This window comes from Trichoplusia ni, chromosome 4, assembly GCF_003590095.1.
Source record: "Trichoplusia ni isolate ovarian cell line Hi5 chromosome 4, tn1, whole genome shotgun sequence".
Classification (NCBI taxonomy): domain Eukaryota; kingdom Metazoa; phylum Arthropoda; class Insecta; order Lepidoptera; family Noctuidae; genus Trichoplusia; species Trichoplusia ni.
Genome location: NC_039481.1, coordinates 1,129,415 through 1,151,060, shown reverse-complemented (window position 1 = coordinate 1,151,060; position 21,646 = coordinate 1,129,415). Strand labels below are relative to the sequence as shown.

The window sequence follows — 21,646 nt, the reverse complement described above, 5'->3', positions numbered from 1 at the left end:
ATACTCGAGTGGGGAATTAAATGAACTAGCGACTAGCGTGAGTGAGAATAGCTACTGAAATAGAATTTTGATGACTTAATCAAGAGACATCTTAGCTTCGTTTATCATACATTTGGTGGTGGCAATGGTCGGATATGGAAATCCGATTTCCAAGAAAAATTACTGCATGGTAATAGTAGGTAATTTTATCTTGTATGTAAAACTAGCTAACCCAATAAGCGTTCTTTTGCCATGTAAATTATTAGTAGAAAACATTTGCAGTCGAAAGATTACGCCAAAAAATGCCTACTGTTCTAAGAAGAACACATGGTTTTCGGTAAAGCACAAAAAAACTGACTGCGTAGTTGAGACCAGACCAGAAATAAAGCAGCAACACTCTATACTATAGTGTATCGTTTTATTATAGAAGAATATGTTTTTCTTACAGTGTTCAAAGCATACATTCCATTTTTTTGAAAATCTAAAGTAATCATATTCCGAATGAATCTGAAGATCAATGTTACTACTTACTACATTTAGTCGATATTTCTTTCCCAACTCTATTTTCTAATCATTCACATCCCTAGTGGCAAACGACCGTATCGGCGAATTGTTTGCTAAAAACCTAAATAAAAGTTTCAATTAAAAGATTTGTTGTGAAAAATTGATGTGTGATTCGTGAAATATCATCATGGCTTACCACTACGTGGTTACTGCACAGAAACCGACTGCCGTTATATCATGTGTTACTGGTAAATCGTCCATTTTCACTATGTTATTGTCACATTGAGGTTAAATAATGTACAATAAATCTCGCGCTATTTTTAGCCATTTATTGATTTTTTTCCGATATTTACAGCTACAGAAATTATGATTTTCCTTTTACGAATATATTTAAAATGCCAATTTAAAAGAATTTATTATTTTTTGGATACAATTCGAATTAGATTGCAGTTGTCCGACGGATCCCATGCATGCGCATATTTTTGATAACAATTTATTTATTTCAAAAAATCCCATTAGAAATCGACCTATTTATTTGTATTCATCATCAATCCTGTATTGCGCGTGTTGGGAAACCTGTATTGAAATACAGATATCCGCATAAAGGATGAATCAAGCTGTTCATTTTGTCGAATATGAAACAATAACAACCTTCATAATTTTTCGAAAATATTGATTAAGATCCCACACCATATGTGTCATGGCACAGCAAACCTTCAACCTTATTTTAGAAATAGATTAATTGTAGTATCATGTAGGGAACATATGATAAAACCTTGTGGTGGCTCTTTTATTACTAATAGTCAATATTAAAACAATCGTATTTCTATCAAAATTCAAAATACTTAGATTAAAAAAACAAGCAATCTTCTTTAATAAGCAATTGCGAACAATTCTAATTCTATTATATATAATAGCCTTTGGCTCTGCCACTATAGTAATCGCAATAACAGCTGTGGAAGTCATATCTTATATCCTTTCTTGAACATTAAACTAGCTCCATGCCAAATATGATCAAAACCAATTCAGTTTTTCAGCTATCAAAGCCTCTGTTTAGGAGCTGAGATTCTGTGGCAATAATAACAATATTATAACATTTACCAAAAGGCAATTTAAAATAATTCACAACTAATATTTTAAGAACAGTGTCAGACTATGCCTACATTTACTATCTTTGTTTTATATTATAAATTAAATACTCAGTAATATACAGAGATTAAGCAAAACTGACTCATAGTCTATTTCTGCAATGTTAGATTTATTTATTATAGTTGTTCAAATTATAATAGACCATAATAAGGTTACTTAATACAATAAATTGCAATAAACATATAGTTTAATAACATTATATAAATATTGTGTTGTAAATGATTGCACAATAATGAAGAAATCTGTTCTAATTTCAATATTATAAGTATATGGGCAATAATATTGCACAATTATGTTAATTGTCTAGGGCTGCCTGACTTAAGTTAATGTATCAATCAAAACTTAGTTAATATTCATTCATTATAGTGGAAGTATTTTTTAATATGATTCCTATATATCTTCTGAAAATTAACATGGATTGAAGTCTTCTGAGAATAACTTAGTCATAATAAAAAAATAGATTATTGATGAAACATAGATACAAGTTATTTGATTAACAATCATGAATATTGCATTGCACTTTCCAATGACCTTTGGAATTGTGGTATTGTGTTTCAGCTTTAAGTAAAACAATATTGTCCTCATACAAAAACTTCACCTTTGAGGCCATGCTTGTGCTCAAGATATATTTAGACTAGCTTTTCGCCCGCGGCTTCGCCCGCGTCGAGGTCGGTTATATCGTGTTTCCAAGAGAACTCTTCAAAAGTCCAGGATAAAAACTATGTTCTTTCTCAAGGTCAACTCTATCTCTGTACCAAATTTAATTAAAATCAGTTCAGTGGTTTAGACATGAAAGCGTAACAGACAGACAGACAGAGTTACTTTCACATTTATAATATTAAGTAAGGATTAGATATTGATTTTGTATTCTAGACCTTAGGACCTGGAAAACAAGATAATTATATCTTTACAAAAATGGTAGAAGTATAAATAAATTTTGGAAATGTTAAAACAATGTAAACACATACTTTCTTTTTAATTGTATCAAACTGTTCAGCTAGCAAGAGTTTGTGTCATTGGTCAATAAATATACATATATATTTATTACTCTTTAGTTATCATTATCCTGCCTTCTATCTATCACACAAGCTTTATAAAAGCAATTCTTGTCTCCAACTATGAAATTTTCCCGAATAGCTATGACTAAGTATAAATAAATAATCATGTAGCATAGTCTTGAAACCTTCATAGTTTATTCAAATTTAATTTAGGAACTCTGCTGATATCAGTGCATACCCCTCTCATCTCTCTTATATCATACTAGCTTTGGACCTCCTTATAGATTTTTGTATGGTGTTTAACCTCCTTACCTATTTTATTTGACTGGTCCTATACATCCATAGGCCCTTTCTTCTCCTTGCATCTTCCGCCCATCAATTATGTATATAAATCATGTATATGTACATTTTAGGCAACTTCACTTCGCCGACGGACTTAAACCTCCTGGTGGCGAAGGTTTCCCGTCTGGAGATGTACCTCGTGACGCCCGAGGGTCTGCGGCCGATGAAGGAGGTTGGACTCTACGGGCGCGTCGCTAAAATGAAGATGTTCAGGCCACCAGTGAGTAACTATCTGAGTATGAGTCTTTGAGTGTTCAAGGAATAGTAAGTCAATGGAGCGGTAAATAGGGATATAAAGTTCTTTAAATTCCATCAGATATTTAAAAACTTCTAAAAGTAGAAGCTACTTACAGTACTGAACAATGAAAGATAAGGGCTCATGTCGTCACACTGGTGAAATGCTACAAGATGATTATGTAAATTTAAGAAAGAAAGGTTTTTAATTTTTCCAATATGTTCTATTTATTTACCAAACATATTATATAAAAAAACGCCAACACCGAATATAAATAATCTTTTCTAAAACATGAAGGTTATTTCAGTACGAAAACAAGGACTTAGTGTTCATCCTAACTGCTCGCTACAACGCCATGATATTGGAGTGGCGGACTGGATCCAACGGCGAGCTGGAAGTGGTCACCAGAGCCCACGGCAACGTCTCAGACAGGATTGGGAAACCTTCAGAGAACGGCATCCTGGCCGTCATCGACCCACAGGCTCGAGTAATTGGTTTAAGACTGTATGACGGTCTCTTTAAAATTATACCACTTGATAAGGACTCCACAGAGCTAAAAGCTGCTAGTTTAAGGTAAGTGTTCAAAAACTGTATTTATGACTTGCGTGTTAAAGTCGCTTTTTATAAACTTAAGTATTATTTCCGTCTCCTTAGTTGTTGCTATGATGAATCTCATACTGCTCCATATAAGTACTATATTTTTAATGTATTTTTTAGACTCGACGAACTAAATGTTTATGACGTAGAATTCTTACATGGTTGTTCAAATCCTACAATTATTTTAATACATCAAGATCTCAATGGCCGACATATTAAGGTAAGCCGTATGTACAACAAATATATTTTTTTTTCTTAAACCACATTTTAGTTCATTATTGAATTGTTGTCTTATTTTGTAGACTCATGAGATAAATTTAAGAGAGAAAGAATTCATGAAGATACCTTGGAAGCAAGATAATGTTGAAACTGAAGCTTCCATATTAATTCCTGTTCCTAGCCCACTTGGTAAGTAAAAAGAAATTAACCATCTCCATTACTTAGCCAAACTGTGATGTCATTAAAACACAATGTTTTATGTACGGCAGGTGGCGCCATAGTCATTGGACAAGAGTCAATAGTATACCACGATGGGCAAAGTTATGTTGCTGTTGCCCCACCACAAATTAAGGTAATACTGACAAGAAAGATGATGAAGCAATTATTTATTCCCTATCTCACTCATATCCAAGTGCTGTTATATGGCTATAACTATAGCTCTCCATTACCACAGTGCATGGTGTGGTGGGTTTGATCCATCCAACCACCAATTTTTTCTTTGGAACGCAAGTTCAACCGTTGTGTGCATTCTAACAATATGGTGATTAAATTTACTTCTGCCCTATACGCACCATAGGGTCTTCGAAAAGTCTTGTTTCTACTTCTCCATTAGTACACAACCTACTTCTTCTCCAGTTAACTCCAATAAACTGCTACTGCCGGGTGGACGGGCGCGGGCTGCGGTACTTACTGGGAGACATCGCGGGACGACTGTTTATGTTGCTACTCGAGCTGCAAGAGAAGATGGATGGCACACAGGCGGTGAAGGATCTCAAGGTTGAATTGTTAGGTATGTAACGATGTTAAAGAAGTTCCATCTATTTGTTCGATAATAGCCATTTTACACTTGAAAATAAACTTTAAAATGTACCTATGATGTGCATACATGTTTAAAGATTCTAAAAATTCACAAGATGAGTATCGTGAGACTGATTCATTATTAAATGATGTAACGGTTTACTCACGCGTATTTATCGGGGTAGCCCGACTAGTTTCGGACCCAACCGGAGTCCTTAATCATGAGCAGACACGGCGCGATCGCCGCGTCTGCTCATGCAGAGAGCTCATGCGGGCTACCCCGATAAATACGCGTGAGTAAACCGTTACATCATTTAATCACAAGATGAGCATCTAAATCAGAGATGTGGCGGGTCATGTTCATCCCGGTACAGCAATAATTGACCAATCTCCTTTTGTAATAGTCACTCTCTTCTTGATCAAGTTCTCACTACCTTTACCACTTTACTCCAGCCTGTCCTTTCCTGACACATCTAGTATTAGTTACGCCAGCATTAGTTTCGGGGGTTCAAGCCTAGATTAGGGCAAGTATTCGTGTGTTTTTCTTTCTAAATGTTGAATGCGTGTGAAATCCCTGCAAGAACACAATGATTAAATTGCGACAAGGATTAAACCATTCGTGCGGGAGTCGTTTTTGTAAAAAAGAAACTATTCCATCCTGCAGGTGACATCCCAATACCGGAATGCATGACGTACCTGGACAACGGCGTGGTGTTCATCGGGTCGCGGCTCGGCGACTCGGCCCTGGTGCGGCTGTCGGCGTCGCGGGACGAGGCCAGCCAGTACGTGCAGCCCATGGAGAGCTTCACCAGTCTCGCGCCCATCGTCGACATGTGCGTCGTGGATCTCGAGAGGCAGGGACAGAATCAGCTGATTACGTGCTCTGGTAAGTGGGATTTTGGGAGATTTGGTGAACTTTTTCCAGAAAGTTGGCTTTCTGATGTGTTTGGATTGTAATTCATGCGGGTTTTTGTCAGGTCAATGGTATTGATGATTTGTAATACTTTTAATGAGACAGATTCTATACAATTAATAGTCACTTTTCTGGTGAAAGTTATTTTTAATGCAGTTAGACTATAGTTTCTCTTTGTTCTTGTACCTATTATTAATCCACATTAAGAACAAATAAGTCGAATTAGGAATCACACTACTTATAAAAAAGGACTTGACAACTTCTTCCATTTCCCAACTTCTATTACCTTTAACCAGGTGCCTTCAAAATGGGTTCCCTGCGCATAATCCGCAACGGCATCGGCATCCAGGAGCAGGCGTCCATCGACCTGCCCGGCATCAAGGGCATGTGGGCGCTCACGCTGGCGCCCAACCACGCCTACCATGACACGCTCGTACTGGCCTTCGTCGGACAAACTAGGTAACTGTTACACCATAAAATAAGACACACTACAATATAGACAATATTGCAACACTCTTTATGTATGCATAATATAATTCTCTTATTTTCTTATCACAATAATTACCTGTTATTTTACTAATGTGTGTTTTATTGTAGCCAAATAAAAAGCCAAAAATAAAGAAGGTTAGCACATTTATGAGATACAAAGTCGGGACTGGAAATTAGTTTGTTATCAATGAATTCCTTGATTTTTTTTATTTAATCCAAAAGTTATTTGTGGTATGTATATTTCTTACGGATTTATCTAAACACAAGTGCTAAATGGCTTAAAAACCGTGGTAAAAGTTGTTCTTCATTGAAATGATGATATTTTTGTCAACAGGGTATTAACATTAAATGGTGAAGAAGTCGAGGAGACGGAGATCAAAGGTTTCGTCTCCGATAGACAGACTTTCTACACGGGGAATGTCTGTCATGATCAACTAATTCAGGTATGTTTTTCTTTAGATTAAATAAATTATTGAAATTTACTTTTAAGAACGATAAATACGTATTTAAAAATAACAATTAAAAACTATAAAAAGATCAATCAATTGAATAGATCAATGCATTTTTTTGTGTTTATCAATCAGCTCGGCCAAGTGGTTCTCTGTTAGACATTGGCTTCCAGCTAGTTGCGTTGTTGCGTGTTCAATCTCCTCGAAGGAAGAGCGTTTGCGAGCGTCTTTATGCACTTTAATTGAGTGTTTGTATTATACACTACACCCGTGTCGCGCAGGTGACGGACGAGGGCATCCGCCTGATCGCGCGCGCGGCGGGCGGCTGGCGGCTGGCGGCGGAGTGGCGCGTGGCGGGGTCGCGCGCGCTGTCCGTGGTGGCGTGCGGCGCGGCGCGCGTCGTGGCGGCCGCCGGCCCGCGCCTGTTCCTCGTGCACGTTGGCGACCAGCAGCTCGAGCTCAAGGCGTGAGGATTACATACATTACTATTACATTATTCCCTCATATTTGCTTCAATGTCATTTTCTCGGTCACTATTAGAACCTGGATCCTAAGTTTAAACGCTAAAAATAGTGTCACATGTCAGTAATTACAATTAGACCCATTCTTCCACAAATCTCCCATTTCATATCTCTAAATTCTGGTTACTTTATGTTTCAATTTCAAAGACTTTTAATCACTTAAAAAAAAAACTACAAGTAGGATATCTATCATCACCTATACATGTCTTTTCTTAAAAATGCTGGAGTCGAGACAAAGAGAATTATTTCAGCAACTTTTACTTTAACTTCAACTGCGCAAAACATAAGTCTCTGAATTTATTTAGTATTAAACAATTGCAGTATAAGATGAATAAAATATATGACTATTTTCAGTGAAGTGTGTATGGAAGAGGAAGTAGCCTGTCTCGATCTGGGCCCCGGTGAAGATGAGGCTTTACTCGGAGTCGGTCTCTGGACTGACATCTCTGTGAGAGTACTCAAATTGCCTGATCTAAGACCACTGCACACTGAAAAACTGTCTGGAGGTATGTAAAATCTTAATACAACTAACATTCGAAATCATTCATACACGAAAAGTTAAGAATATTGAAGTAAATCCGAAAAATTGTATTTGACTATTGGATTTCAACAATTTCGTCATCATAACTCAAAATTTGTATTAAGGTAAATCCGAAACAATAATTACCTTTATCATTTTGACTTTTACCAAACTTTGAACAAGGTAGATCAAAATAATTCAAAACTACTCAACATATTTCTATATCAGAACATATTCCATAATATCTCTTGTTTCAGAAATAATACCTCGGTCGTTACTTATCTGCGTGTTGGAGGGCGTGTGTTACTTACTGTGCGCGTTAGGAGACGGGTCCATGTTCTACTTCACGGTAGACCAAGAGACCGGCGTGCTTACTAACAAGAAGAAGGTTACCTTGGGGACACAGCCCACTGTGTTGAGAAGCTTCAGGTAAGAGTATATTTGTATTTGTTTAAACTTGTATCTGTTTATACCTTTGCCTAGACACATATGCATTTTATTTTCCATATTAAAGAGTTTACTCAAATGATTAAAAAATATAACATTATGTCATTATAACACATTCCTCTGTTAAAGTATGTGTATATTGCTGAAGCAGATCTTTTTAATAATTATGCAAAATTACTCAGTAACATTTGGGGGATACGTAGCCGAAGATAGATCTCGATAGTATGCATTTGGAGAGGCCTATGTCCAGTAGACGAATATGGGCTGATTATGATGATGATGATGATGATGACTTATTAACATTCACTTATTCAAGAAATCCGTTACATATTACTATTACACTATTCTGCTCCTCAAAATGCGTAAATTCATTATCAAGAATACCTTTCGATTGCACATCCAATGACTACCAGTTCAATACCAAAAGATGTACCAATCTTTAACTTACCCTTTGTTCCACAGATCCCTATCAACAACGAATATATTCGCGTGCTCAGACCGGCCGACAGTGATCTTCTCGTCGAACCACAAGCTCGTGTTCTCAAACGTTAACCTCAAGGAGGTCACACACATGTGTTCGCTTAACGCACAGGCGTATCCTGACAGGTTAGTGTAATAATAAGATGATGAAGTTTTCGATTTGAAGTTTTCTACAAGGCCTGCCTTTTGTGTACGCCTTTATAAAGGAACGGGTTACTTTCCATGAAGTTATCCCGTAAATTGAAAGGGGTAATTATAAAAATAACATCAGGTCGTAAATGTCTCTTTGCAAGACAAAATGATAACGATTGTTTTTTTTTTTGCATTTACTCTACTATTACTAGAACTATTATTTTTATTACTTAACTCTTTTAATTTGCTGCACTGCTAGTACAAAATATTTGAGAGCGCTTCTTCGTTCTTGAATAATTTCGTGCTCTGAATGTATTCAAGATAAAACAAAGACTATTTACCAATAAAAAAATAATACTTTAAATGAATTACTCCTCTTACAACCCACTATATTCTATTTAGTTTGGCGTTAGCAACAGACAGTACGGTAACAATAGGCACTATCGACGAGATCCAGAAGCTGCACATCCGCACCGTGCCTCTCGGAGAGACGCCCAGGAGGATCGCCTATCAAGAGGCTTCACAGGTATGTACTCATATTCATTATTATAAGTTAGCAGTAGTGTCACAGTATAAGTATAGAACAGTATGGAAACTAAGACAGGTTGGCAAAGTAAACACCTATAGGCTATGGTAGGTGCTAAGGCTGTCACTTTTAATGTTCATGACTTGTTATTTTTGTGAAATGTAAAAAATGTGGTACTGGGAAGATTTTAGTATTGACTCCCAGCAAGTTATAAATATTTAACTTTTTGTGTAGACAAATCTTTTACAAGTTGTGGCGGCGGCGGCGAATTCATATTATACATATGTTTGACGAAGAAATAAAACCTTTACATGAACAATAAAAGCGGCCAATTGCGAGTCGGACTCGCCTATGTAGGCTTCCGTAGCAGCAAGTCACAGAATACAAATTAGATAAGGGGCGTGGTCGGGTAGACGGGAGAGGAGGTGAAGTATTAATTCAACATTGTTACGTGTCATTTTAAAAGTTAAAGTGAGCTGCCATCCTTGATTAGCATTTTGATAGCACTACCGGCTTGTAACTCTCTTGACACCCGTGAAAAGACACTCATGACGAGAATGTTGATAATTTGTTGTTACCGCCATCTTGGATTTACGTTTTGTCACAATTATCGGTTTTAGCACCCTCAAAACTCATGAAAACTACACTCATGACGAGAAAGTTGTGAAGTTTTTGTAGCAGCCATTTTGGATTTATATTTTGACATAACTATCAGTTTTAGCATCCTCGAAACCTATGGAAACAAAACCCATGATGAAAAGGTTGATAATTTGTTGTAACCACCATCTTGGATTTACATAATTATCAGTTTTATCACCCTCGAAGTCTGTGGAAACGACACCCATGACGAGAAAGTTTTAAATTGCTTTAGCCGCCCTGGCTTAACATCTTCGGAAACCACGAAACAGTTCCCAATAAAACAACGCGCGTATTCCATTGCATCTACTATCGTACATAAATGAAATTAATTATATGCATTCAATTTGATTTCAATAATTCTCAGCAACACTACCGTTTTCGTTTAACAAAAAAAATCTCTTCCAATATATAAAAATCCCGTGTCACGATATTAGCTACCGTACTCCTCCGAAACGGTTCGAGCGATTCTTATGAAATTTGGTATACATGTTGGGTAGGACTGAGAATAGAACAACATCTATTTTTCATACCCCTAAGTGACAAGGGTTGCCCACACTAAAATTATTTTTTTTTATTTTTTGACGAATTTTTTTTTTTTTTTTATAATGTAGCATTAAAAAATACATCCTAGAAACTACTAAACTAGAAATAATTTACTAGGCAAAACAACGTTTGCTGGGTCAGCAGGTATTATAATAAAAATTATGCTTGACGGTCTTTGCCGTTTCGTAGGTATGTACATATGTGTGAGTGTGCTTTTTTGATCTTTTTGTTCTTAGGTTCCATACTGTATAGTTACGTTTACTGTTTTACTGTCTTACGAGTTTCGCGTAAGACAGTTCGTAATAAAAATATTGCAAGTGTTTTATTGATACTTAATGATCATAATATTGCAGTAATAAGAGTGTGTTCATCGTAGAAATGTTTACTCTGTATTCAATTTTCAAGAGTAAATTTAAAGTCGTGATATTTCTCGTTGCGTTCTTTAATTTTTTTAGACTAATTTTTGACGTTATTATTACACCTTCGGTCCATAGATGGGTGACCCATCTTTTTTACAACGAGTTCCTCCGTTTTTCGGGAGGCACGTTAAACACATACTTCTTTAATAGTCGTTACGAGTAGTCAGAAGCTAAACAGTCTGACAACCAGTCTAACTAAGAGGTACCGTGTTGCCCAGGTAACTGGGTTGAGGAGGTCAGATAGGCAATCGCTCCTTGTAAAACACTGGTACTTAATTCTCACTGGCTGAATTCGGTTAGATTGCAAGGTGACCCAAACATAAAAGGCTAGGCCGATGATAATACGTAAAATGAAACGGTTTGATAGTCCTTGTGTATCCTTTGGCTCTAGACAGACGAACTGCATTTCAACTGCAAATTTGCAGTTTACATGACTGCAACATAACTGCAAACCAACCATACGGTCCAATTGCAGTCGGCGTGCAGTCGTGTGACGGTTTCTGTAACGGTTGGTTTGCAGTTCTATTGCAGTCGTGTAAACTGCATTCAAACTGCAAATTTGCAGTTGAAATGCGGTCCGTTTGTTTAGACCCGAAGCTATCTGCATCATGTTTATTTAACTATTCTGCTTATTGGCGGCTTAGCGAAGTGGTCAAGCTAATAACATAGCATGTTGCACGCCAGACGTTCGGCGTGATCACGATGCGCGTGGACAAGCTGGAGTGGAGCGTGGGCGGCGGCGCGGCGGCGGTGGCGGTGCGCGCGTCCGCCAGCACGGCGGCCGCGTCCTCCAGCGGCGCGCCGCTCGCGCAGCCCAAGCACGCGCCCAACGCGCTCGACCTCGAGGTGCACAACCTGCTCGTGCTCGACCATCACACCTTCGAAGGTATGTCCCATTACATATATTACAGCCATACTTGAACTTTTTCTTATAGGGACCAAAGAGCCGCACGCAAAGAAATTTGTAGAGATCTTAATTAGAATGAAATAGACAGGCAAGGTAACCTTTTGTTACTAGATATTTATACAGAGTCGACGAGGGATGTCATACCGATCCTTTTCATCGGTTTTTTCTTCAAAATTGCATGTTTTTTCGCATTTCTTTTTTAATTTTACGTGTCATACCTAAAATAATTTTTCCTACGTTTTTCAATAATATTTTCATAACGATCATTATTTAGCCCTTTTCACGAAAAAGGCAATGTAAATAAAACTAAAAACTGCTCCCGATCAGCTGATTCGTAAAGGTACTCTTCGGTCATCGCTCTCTCGCAAATCTAACAGAAAGTGACGTCAAAATGTTCAATTCATCATTCAGTCATGAGCTGAAGCAGTGGCGGGGTCGCGAGCAAGCCGCATGAATAAACCGATTCATCAAAAGAATGATGGAATCATATCCAGAACCCCTGGACCACGGGATCGGTATGACGTCCCTTCCACCCTATATAGAGCGAACTAAAGCTAATCCAGTAAATGTCTGACTGCTGGAAAGAGATCTGTGACCAAGTAGAAAAAAATGACCATTGATCAAAAATTTACTTTGCACTCGGATATAGTGATGAAAACTGATGCAGAAAGAAAAACTTTATCACACGACATCTAAACGTAAAGAAGATTTAAGGTTATGAAAGAGGACAAATAATAATGACTTCTATTGGCAAAAATAATAATTAACATTCACACTAATATATTAAAACATTAACTTGTTACAGTTTTACACGCACATCAGCTCATGACGAATGAGTTCGCAATGTCTCTAGTCTCCTGCAAGTTGGGAGACGACCCAAATCATTATTATGCCGTAGGAACAGCCATACTTAATCCAGAAGAATCGGAACCCAAACAGGTACGAAATTATTAGCAAAATAATTAAAAGTTACCCACAAAACCTTGTTTTACCACGGTGCAAAAAAAGCAAGTATACTACTCATAATTTTATTGCTGTTGTCCGATTCTCAGACCTACCTTATATCCACATAAGACCGCATGAGAATCGGTCAATCCGTTTCCGAAAAGTTTAAATACAATTCCTAGAATCCAATCGTTCAATTCAAAATTGTGACTAGTCTTTTTTTTACTTTTCTTTATAATTATAATATAGAATTATTTATTTTTTCAATTTATAATTATAATTAAACTTTGGTACTTTGTCATACAGGGCAGGATCCTATTGTTCCATTGGTCAGAAGGTAAATTAGCTCAAGTAGCTGAGAAAGAGATCAAAGGAGGTTGCTATACGCTCGTCGAATTTAATGGAAAACTTCTCGCCACTATCAACAGTACGGTATGTTCGATTTACATACTTTTAAACTATTAGTACTTCCACATGTTAAAGACAGTTTTGGGTAATTTTAATTTAATCCATTTAAAAGTTTCGTGAAAGTCATTTTTAAGTGTTATAAGTGGTATTCTTCCAGAATATGAATGCACATGCCAATTGTTTTTCAACACCACTGCTTTTTAAAATTAAGAAAATCCATTGATGAAAACATACTTAGTTCGAGTATTGCTATACAATAACCTGAAAAGTTACAAAAATCTCATTTTAGGTACGACTCTTCGAATGGACGTCAGAAAAAGAGCTCCGGCTAGAATGCAGTCACTTTAACAATATAGTCGCTTTGTACCTGAAAGTGAAAGGGGATTTCATACTAGTCGGAGACCTTATGCGCTCCTTGTCGCTACTGCAGTATAAACAGGTGAGTCCTTTAGTTTTTTTTTCATTCATCTATACAGCGAAAAGCTAATTAAAAAAGTCTGTATAGGAAATTCTTTGGAATATGTGCTACTCATTTTTAAATACAGCTTGTAAAAGTCAAAAGCAGTGCCTTGGGAAACACCAACACCAATTCGGTACAATAACATAACCTTATCCAGTACTTCAATCTCAATATATTTATTTCCTATATTGTTTTGATCCTATCTAAAAGGATAGATGCAATAATGATTTGTGCAAGTTCATATCTTTCTCAATCTCGCTGCCCAACTGTGTCAAAAGCTGTAACAGACGTAGTATTAGTCTTTCATTGCTTTTGCCACTAGGACTATGTATTACAATCGCACGATATTCCTAACATCGCCAAGAGCCTTTATTCTTGAACTGTTTACATATTATTTATAAAAAACGTTTTGGTTGACAGATGGAGGGTAGTTTCGAAGAGATAGCTCGCGACTACAGTCCCAACTGGATGACAGCTGTTGAGATATTAGATGACGACACATTCCTGGGTGCCGAGAATAGTTTTAACCTCTTCGTTTGTCAGAAGGATAGGTATGACCTTTTTCGTTTAAATAATAATGGTGTATTGTAGTTCGTCTTGTAACTATTAGCCCTTTCGATAAATTATTTATGGTTTTTTTTTTTTTTTTTTTGTTTTATGGCAATCTGCTGTTCTTTACAACAATTTCTGCCAGCGTCGTGTAGTGATTGCACATGGGTATCTAAAAGGCATTAACTAAAACCGTTTCCTTCAATATTTTGTTGGCTACCTGGAACAACACAAATATAGGTGTTAGTGAATAATAATACTTATTATATAGATTATGTACACACATATACACTACATATAACATACTTACAACCTTATTTTGTTAATTATTATAAATTTAATAAATGCACATATAATTTGGGGATTAGGAAAAAAGGAAAGGAGATGACGGACATTAACTGGGTGCTGAATTTGTAAATTACTTATGACTTGATCCATATTAAAGCCGTTGTTACGGGGGCAGTTGAGGAAAATGTGATCTAGGGAGCCCTCCTCTAGACCACACTCGCAAAGGGGGTTGTCACGGACTCGAATTTTGTGAAGGAAGATTGGAGTACAGCAATGACCAATGCGGATACGGCATATTACTGACGTAACCCACTTTGGGACCTTTTTGAATTTATAGAACCAAGGTTTGGAGGGGATAGAGGGTTGTATTGCTGCGAAAGCTCCACCCTTGGTCTTACTGGACTCGGCCCAGTAAGACTGCCAGGTTTTGAAGAGGTCTACTTTGGCCTTATGGATCAAGTCATAGGTTTCGACTCGATAATGCGACTTGTCGGCTAAGCTGCTGGAGACAGCTGCTTTAGCAGCTGTATCCGCACACTCATTTCCTGCGATGCCCATGTGGCCTGGTATCCATACAAGTATCACCTCTATATCCTTACTGGAGAGAAGATGCAAAATAATTTTAATTTGAATGATGACTGGACTACGAAGTTTATCCTTTAAAGAATTTTTGGTAATAGCTTCCAGGGCACTTCTGGAGTCAGAGAAAATAACTGCCTTTGTGATATTACTGTGGGAAGAGATATATGAGCATGCCTCTAGGATGCCAATACACTCTCCAGTGAACACAGACGTCTCTGGAGGGCATTGGAATTGGAGAAATGTTTGATACTTTGAAATATAGACGGCAACACCGGTTTTTCCATCTGGGCTAAATTTTGCAGCGTCTGTAAAGAACCAAAAATGTTCCGGCCACTTATTATTAGCGAACTGGGAGAAGCAAACGTTCGCTTGGATGGTTTCTTTACTGAGACCAATGTAGGGGATGAAATTCGGGACAAAATGTATGACGTTGTATGGGGAGGCAAAAACAGGTAATTTACTACACTGGCGAATTGGGGCACACTCTCCAACCATACGAATTTTCCGAAAGGAGTTTAAGACTAATGGGGGGACTTTATGCCTCCAATATGGGCACTGTCTAAACAAATTATCCAAAATGGACAGTCGCGGCAATATCTTGTGGTTGGAATTAAAGAATATCTTGTAAACAAATTTGTCAGCAAGGTATTGCCTGCGTAGGAGAAGAGGAGGGTCGCCACTCTCAACCTGCAACGCGTTAATCGGTGTAGACCTCATACAACCCAATACAATGCGGAGGGCCTTGGACTGGACGATGTCTAGCTTGGCCAGTGCAACTTTGCTGCACGGTTCCAGCCAAAAACTAGCATAGTCCAACAGGCTCCTTATTGTGGCATTGTAAATGAGTTTTAATGTGAACGGATGAGCGCCCCACCAAACGCCTGCAAGAGCACGCAACAAATTAAGCTTCTTCTCACATTTGTTAACGACATAGCCAACATGGGAGGCACCAGATAATTTAGAATCCAGGATGACACCCAGGAATTTCACGCGATCCTCTAAGTTAATAGGGGAGCCTTCAATTTCAAGGTGAACATCCGGGATAACTCTTTTCCGAGTAAAGATAACCACTGAGCTTTTAGAGGCAGACAAAGTGAGACCGTGAGAAATAAGCCAGTGGTTTAAGGAGTCGAGAGATACCTGCATGGACACCGAAGCCTGTTCTATCGACGCTTTCGGTAGATAAAGACAAAGGTCGTCCGCATACTGCAGGATTCGGCAGTCACTATTGAGGGATCTATGGAGGTCAGAAGTATAAATATTGTATAGAAGAGGACTAAGGACCGAACCTTGAGGGAGACCTCTCCAAAGGGTTCTAGATTCTGAATCTACACCGGGAATGTGGAGCTTGACATAACGTTCCAAGAACAAGTTACAAATGCATTGTCGCATCTTAGCCGGGATACTCAGCTGTCGTAATTTACTACTGAGCACGGAAAGAAGAACATTGTCATATGCAGCTGAAATGTCAAGGAAGACCGCCAAAACGGACTCGTTTTTGGAAAATGCGATCCGCGTATCCGTGACAAGAACGCCAATGTTATCCATGGTGCTGACTGCCTTTCGGAATCCAAATTGAGACTCGGCTAGAAGATTGCGGCTCTCCACAAACCACTCTAGCCGATTTTTGATGAGGTGCTCCAAGATTTTGCCAATGACGGGTGAGAGAGCAATCGGACGGTAATGACTAACGCTGTCGGGAGTTTTTCCTGGCTTCAGGATCGGGATGATAAGCTGGGTTTTCCAGCTTTCTGGGATATGGGACAGAGTGAAGCAGGAGTTTATTAGGGATAGGAGGTACTGGCGACAACGATCTCCAGACCTCTTGTAAAAGGAATAGGGGAAGCCATCAATCCCAGGGGCCGAGTCATGGACGTGGTTGAGCACTGACTCCAACTCACGTAGAGAAAATGGCAGGTCCAAGGGGTCGTTGGAGGAGGGGGATGAAACAAGGGGAGAAGGACATTCCTCATTAAGAGGAACATAAGGAGGGGCTAGTTTACAGAGGAAGGAGTTCGCAAGGTCAAGTGGAATTGAAGAAGGACTTTGGGATGAACAGCCTCGGCTGTATCCCTTAAACTTTTTCCAAATGACTGAGGCTGGGGATGAAGGAGACAAGGAAGCACAGAAATTTTTCCAACCCTCATATTTCTTCCTTTTGAAGAGACGCCTGGATCTAGCAAGGATCCGATTATACTCCATCAGGTTGGTCACTGACATAGACCCGACGTATCTGGACTCGGCTTCCCTCCGGGCTTTGACCATGGCAGAACACTCGCGGTCCCACCAAGGCGGGGATGAAAGCTTCCCGGAAGCCGAGTTCTTAAGCGGGATACTATGTTCAGCGGCCAACGAGACAGCACCAGAAAATCGCTCTATGCAGGTATCGAGATTGTCTGGAGAAACTTCCGGCATAGAGAGGACTAGGGAATCAAGGTATTGGGAATACAAGTCCCAGTTGGCGCCCGGAAGCTTGTATTTTAGGAGGGGAGGATTGTCTCTACTGGGTAGTGATCTATTAATAAGGGTGGTGCGGATGGGATAGTGATCACTACCATGGGTGTGGTTAAGGCGTTGCCAATCCAATTGGCCCGTCAGACTGGTCGAGCAGACAGTGAGGTCCACACAACTTCTACTTTGGCCGGGTCTGGGGAGACGGGTTTCCAAACCGCCGTTGACGACACAGAGCCCGACCTCGTCGATTAAATCAACAAGGTCCAACCCCGGGCCATCACAGTAGTCGGATCCCCATAGGAGGTGGTGACAGTTAAAATCACCCAGAATTATGGTTGGGGTTTGGACAGCACAGATATTTTTTATATATTGGAAGCATACGGGATTTGGGGAGGGGATATATATAGAAATAAAATTAATGCCGAGTAGGTTTACACCTACAACACTAACTTCATCGCCATGGGGGGGAAGTGGAAGAGGGGAGAAGGAGAGGGAATTATTTACAAGTATAGCGGCTCCGCCATAACCGTCAGGACGGTCATCCCGGAGCACGCTATACCTGGGGATATTAAAATGGAGGCGTGGGGTTAGCCACGTCTCTGCAATTGCAAAGATTGCTGGTTGGTGCAAGTTGATTAGGTGAGTAACCTCATGTTTTTTCGGGAGGACACTCCTGGCGTTCCACTGGAGGAGATGGAATGTGACGGGGGGATAGTAGGTTAACAATGTTTTTGGCAACGTGGTCTGGTAAGGGATAGGAAGAAAGAATAGTTGTGAGCAACATCACTATCTGCTCAATAGCCGAAACATTTTCGGTAGATGTAGGGTTGGTAGGGAGCCCACATCCGTTCGCGGGTTGGGGAATGGTAAAACTGTTCAGGATGTTTTGATGAGCCTGTCGATCGTAACCTGGGGAAAGAGGGGCATGGGATTTTGGCGGAAGGAATACAGTCTTCCTGTATGATGTGGAGGTAGGTTGGCGAGAGTGGGAAGGACGAGCTACTTGGGATGGGATGAGGGTGTGTGGAGCAGAGGGCGCTGATGCCACAACATCAGCAAAGGACTTACGGACTGGGGGGAATAACTTTGCTGCCTCAGAGTAGGACAGATTCTTTTCAGACATGCAGGTTTTAATGTTCCTCTGCCTATGGTACTCTGGACACTGCCGGCTGGTGGCCAGATGGGGCCCTTCGCAAAATAAGCAAATTGGCTCCTCTGACGTACACCCCTCCCCAAAGTGATCTCCACCACAGCGGAAGCACCGTGGCTTAGACCTACATTGGGTCTTGGTGTGCCCAAACCTACAACATCCAAAGCATTGAATGGTGGGATAATTGTATAGCTCTACCAGAAGGGAGTTATGACAGCAAAAAACACGTTCAGGAAGAACCCTACCGTCAAACGTTAAGACCACTGAAGAAGTGGGCAGCCATTCCGATTTACCATCATTTGTAACTTTTCTATTCAATCGCCTAATTTTTAAAATCTGACCACAGCCTGAAGGGGATCTTAAATTATCGGAGCATTCCAAGTCAGACCAGTCTGCTGGGACACCCTTTACAACACCCATACGCGTGATATTAAAGGTAGGGATTAATGTTGAGTAGCCTTTTTCTTTTAAGAAAGAGCTTTCCATGAAAACATTGGCGTCCCTGGGGGCTTTAAACTCTACCGAGATACGGTTTCTACCAATCTTTTTAATTCCATCCTCTGTGATGTTTTTGACCTTATTCCTCAACAGTAACTGACCAAATCTCACTGGATGCATGGTCGAACCCGCCTTAGGGTCCACGTCTGCGTACGAAACAAATACAATAAACGGGGCAACGTCAGTGTCAGTGTATTTGGACCTAGCTATTAAGGACGGAGCGGAAATTCTGTCCCGTTTTGATGAAGGTGTTATTGTGTCATCGTTACACACGTCCTTTTCCTTGTCCTCAATTGGTCGTTTGCGCTTCGGTAGGGAAGTTTGAGTCTCCATAGCTTCGAAAGACGCCAAAGGAGCTGTTACCACCGGAGTGTATTCAAATAAATCTTTTGATTGCGGATTGGGGTCGGTTTGGGGGTTGGATCCATGCACTGGGGGATCATTGGGGTCTGGCGGACGGCCCGGAGGCCGGTCGTCAGCGTCCATGATCGCGCGGCGGCTGCCGCATAAAACAAGGTAGCACTGTGTACTTACCGGAAAATTTGACGCTCACAAACACAAAACACAAAGGACACACACAGATAAATAAAATGCAACCAAAAAACAATCGGAAAAACGAACTTCTACTGCCCAAAAGCTTATGAGAAGAAACTCCACATGTGTTAATCAACAAACACAAACCGGAAGTCTCATTTACTACTCATTATTTATGGTTATTTTTTTTATTAGAACTTAATGTCATTATTTTGAAGTATATGTTAAGGTAAAACCCGAAAAAAAAAAAAGCGTGACTAAAAACACCTTACTACAAATTTTCTTAATGAACTAGAGTATTCTCTATATTTAAACTATAGAGCTCAAATGCAACACATACATGAGCGGCATCTTGCAACGACAGCAAAAATTTCACCTGTTGACATGATTCATGCTTGTATGAAGGACGCAGCTTGAGACTGGCTATCGTAGTTAAAAGAGAGCATCACGTTCCTCCTCTCGTAATACCTAAATCTGAAAAAATATCTCGGGCAAATAGTGATTTAGTTGTGTATGTGTAGCGCGGCGACTACAGACGAGGAGCGGCAGCAGATGTCGTACATGGGGCAGTTCCACGTGGGCGACATGGTCAACGTCATGCGCGCGGGCTCGCTGGTGGGGCAACACGCCGACACCGCCGCGCCTGTCGCCAACCCCGTCCTGCTCGCCACCGTCACAGGGTCCATCTGTAAGCGCTCACACCATATTAAGCAGGAGGGGATCGGTTGTCGCCGGAGTCTTAAAATTAGTGTCACCTAATTAATTTGCCGTCTGACTTTTAACAGTAAAAAACTATAGCATAATAATGTCTCATTGTGTAGGTGAGGATATCCAACTTCAATTACTGGCGAAGGAACTTATGATGCCGGCACTCTACCACTCTAATTTGACAAAATAACTCGTTTAAAGTATGTCAATAAAAATGTATGATAAGAATGAATAATATTAAATTGTAAAAACGGGTTAAGCTTAAACACACATTCCTCTCTTACCCAAAGAATCCCACAGGGTTGGAATCCCATTTCTAATTCTTATTTCCATTGTATTCACCATTTATGGTATCTACCTACAGGCCTAGTGGTTCAACTATCACAAGAGCTATACGACTTCCTACACCAACTGGAAGAGAGATTAACACACACAATCAAGTCAGTGGGCAAGATCCCGCACTCGTTCTGGCGGTCGTTCAACACGGACATCAAGACGGAGCCGGCTGAGGGCTTCATCGACGGAGACCTGATCGAGAGCTTCCTAGACCTCAGCAGGGACATGCAGCAGGAAACGGTGCAGGGGTTACAGGTACGAGAACTTGTAAAGTACATCACCTGTTCCAGTGGAAAACAAGCTCTAATGTGACAATGCTTGAACTATGTTTTGTGGCAGTAATTTCAAATATTGATACAAAACTTATAAAAATCATACAAAGTATGTTAAACTAAAATTCAGCACTTATGAAACTAAATAATTTTCTCAATTAAAAACTTTATAAAATACATGAAGAGAGTTCAAAGGTATGCGGATTTTACGGATAGCCGAGTGGTCAAGGTCACCACGCTAAAACTGAGCATGACGTGTGGCGGGTTCGACCTCCGCGTAGCGCATGCATTTATGTGATCCAATCATTCTTCTCCTGAGCCTGTGCATCTTTGTGCATGCGACTTGAATGTTTGTGAAACCCTCCGCAACACAAAGATCTTTTCATCCCGTTCGACCATACCACCCACCCTATGATATATGTTGTTGTTGTTCAGATTGACGACGGCGGCGGGATGATGCGCGACGCGACGGTAGATGATCTCATCAAGATCGTGGAAGACCTCACCAGGATACATTAGATTACCATGTGATTATGTTATAGTTCGTACTGCAGATGATTAAAGACTTTATGTACTTCCACATAACGTTTCATTTACATCAAACCCTGTACTGTGCCTAATATACTGTATTTGTTAAAAATAAAAAACCTAAGTTT

General features: G+C 39.7%; 1 protein-coding gene and 1 long non-coding RNA gene across 2 annotated transcripts; one reads left to right on the top strand and one right to left on the bottom strand.

The window, feature by feature from the left end:
* Window positions 1-545: 545 nt before the first annotated feature.
* LOC113492460 (DNA damage-binding protein 1) lies at window positions 546-21,570 on the top strand. The gene is made up of 23 exons (XM_026869909.1): window positions 546-731; window positions 3,044-3,192; window positions 3,515-3,780; window positions 3,925-4,024; window positions 4,107-4,212; window positions 4,293-4,375; window positions 4,660-4,813; window positions 5,486-5,707; window positions 6,031-6,193; window positions 6,558-6,666; window positions 6,954-7,138; window positions 7,548-7,699; window positions 7,971-8,142; window positions 8,623-8,766; window positions 9,175-9,298; window positions 11,584-11,785; window positions 12,612-12,745; window positions 13,058-13,183; window positions 13,449-13,598; window positions 14,040-14,170; window positions 20,196-20,362; window positions 20,747-20,973; window positions 21,426-21,570. Exons 1-23 carry the CDS (start codon window positions 671-673, stop codon window positions 21,507-21,509), a joined length of 3,411 nt encoding a protein of 1,136 aa, XP_026725710.1. The 5' UTR covers window positions 546-670; the 3' UTR covers window positions 21,510-21,570.
* Window positions 14,253-19,846, bottom strand: LOC113492472. Its single transcript, XR_003400504.1, has 2 exons — window positions 19,675-19,846; window positions 14,253-14,388 (listed from the first exon to the last, which is right to left on the bottom strand). It is a non-coding gene; the product is annotated as an uncharacterized LOC113492472 (long non-coding RNA).
* Window positions 21,571-21,646: the final 76 nt, after the last annotated feature.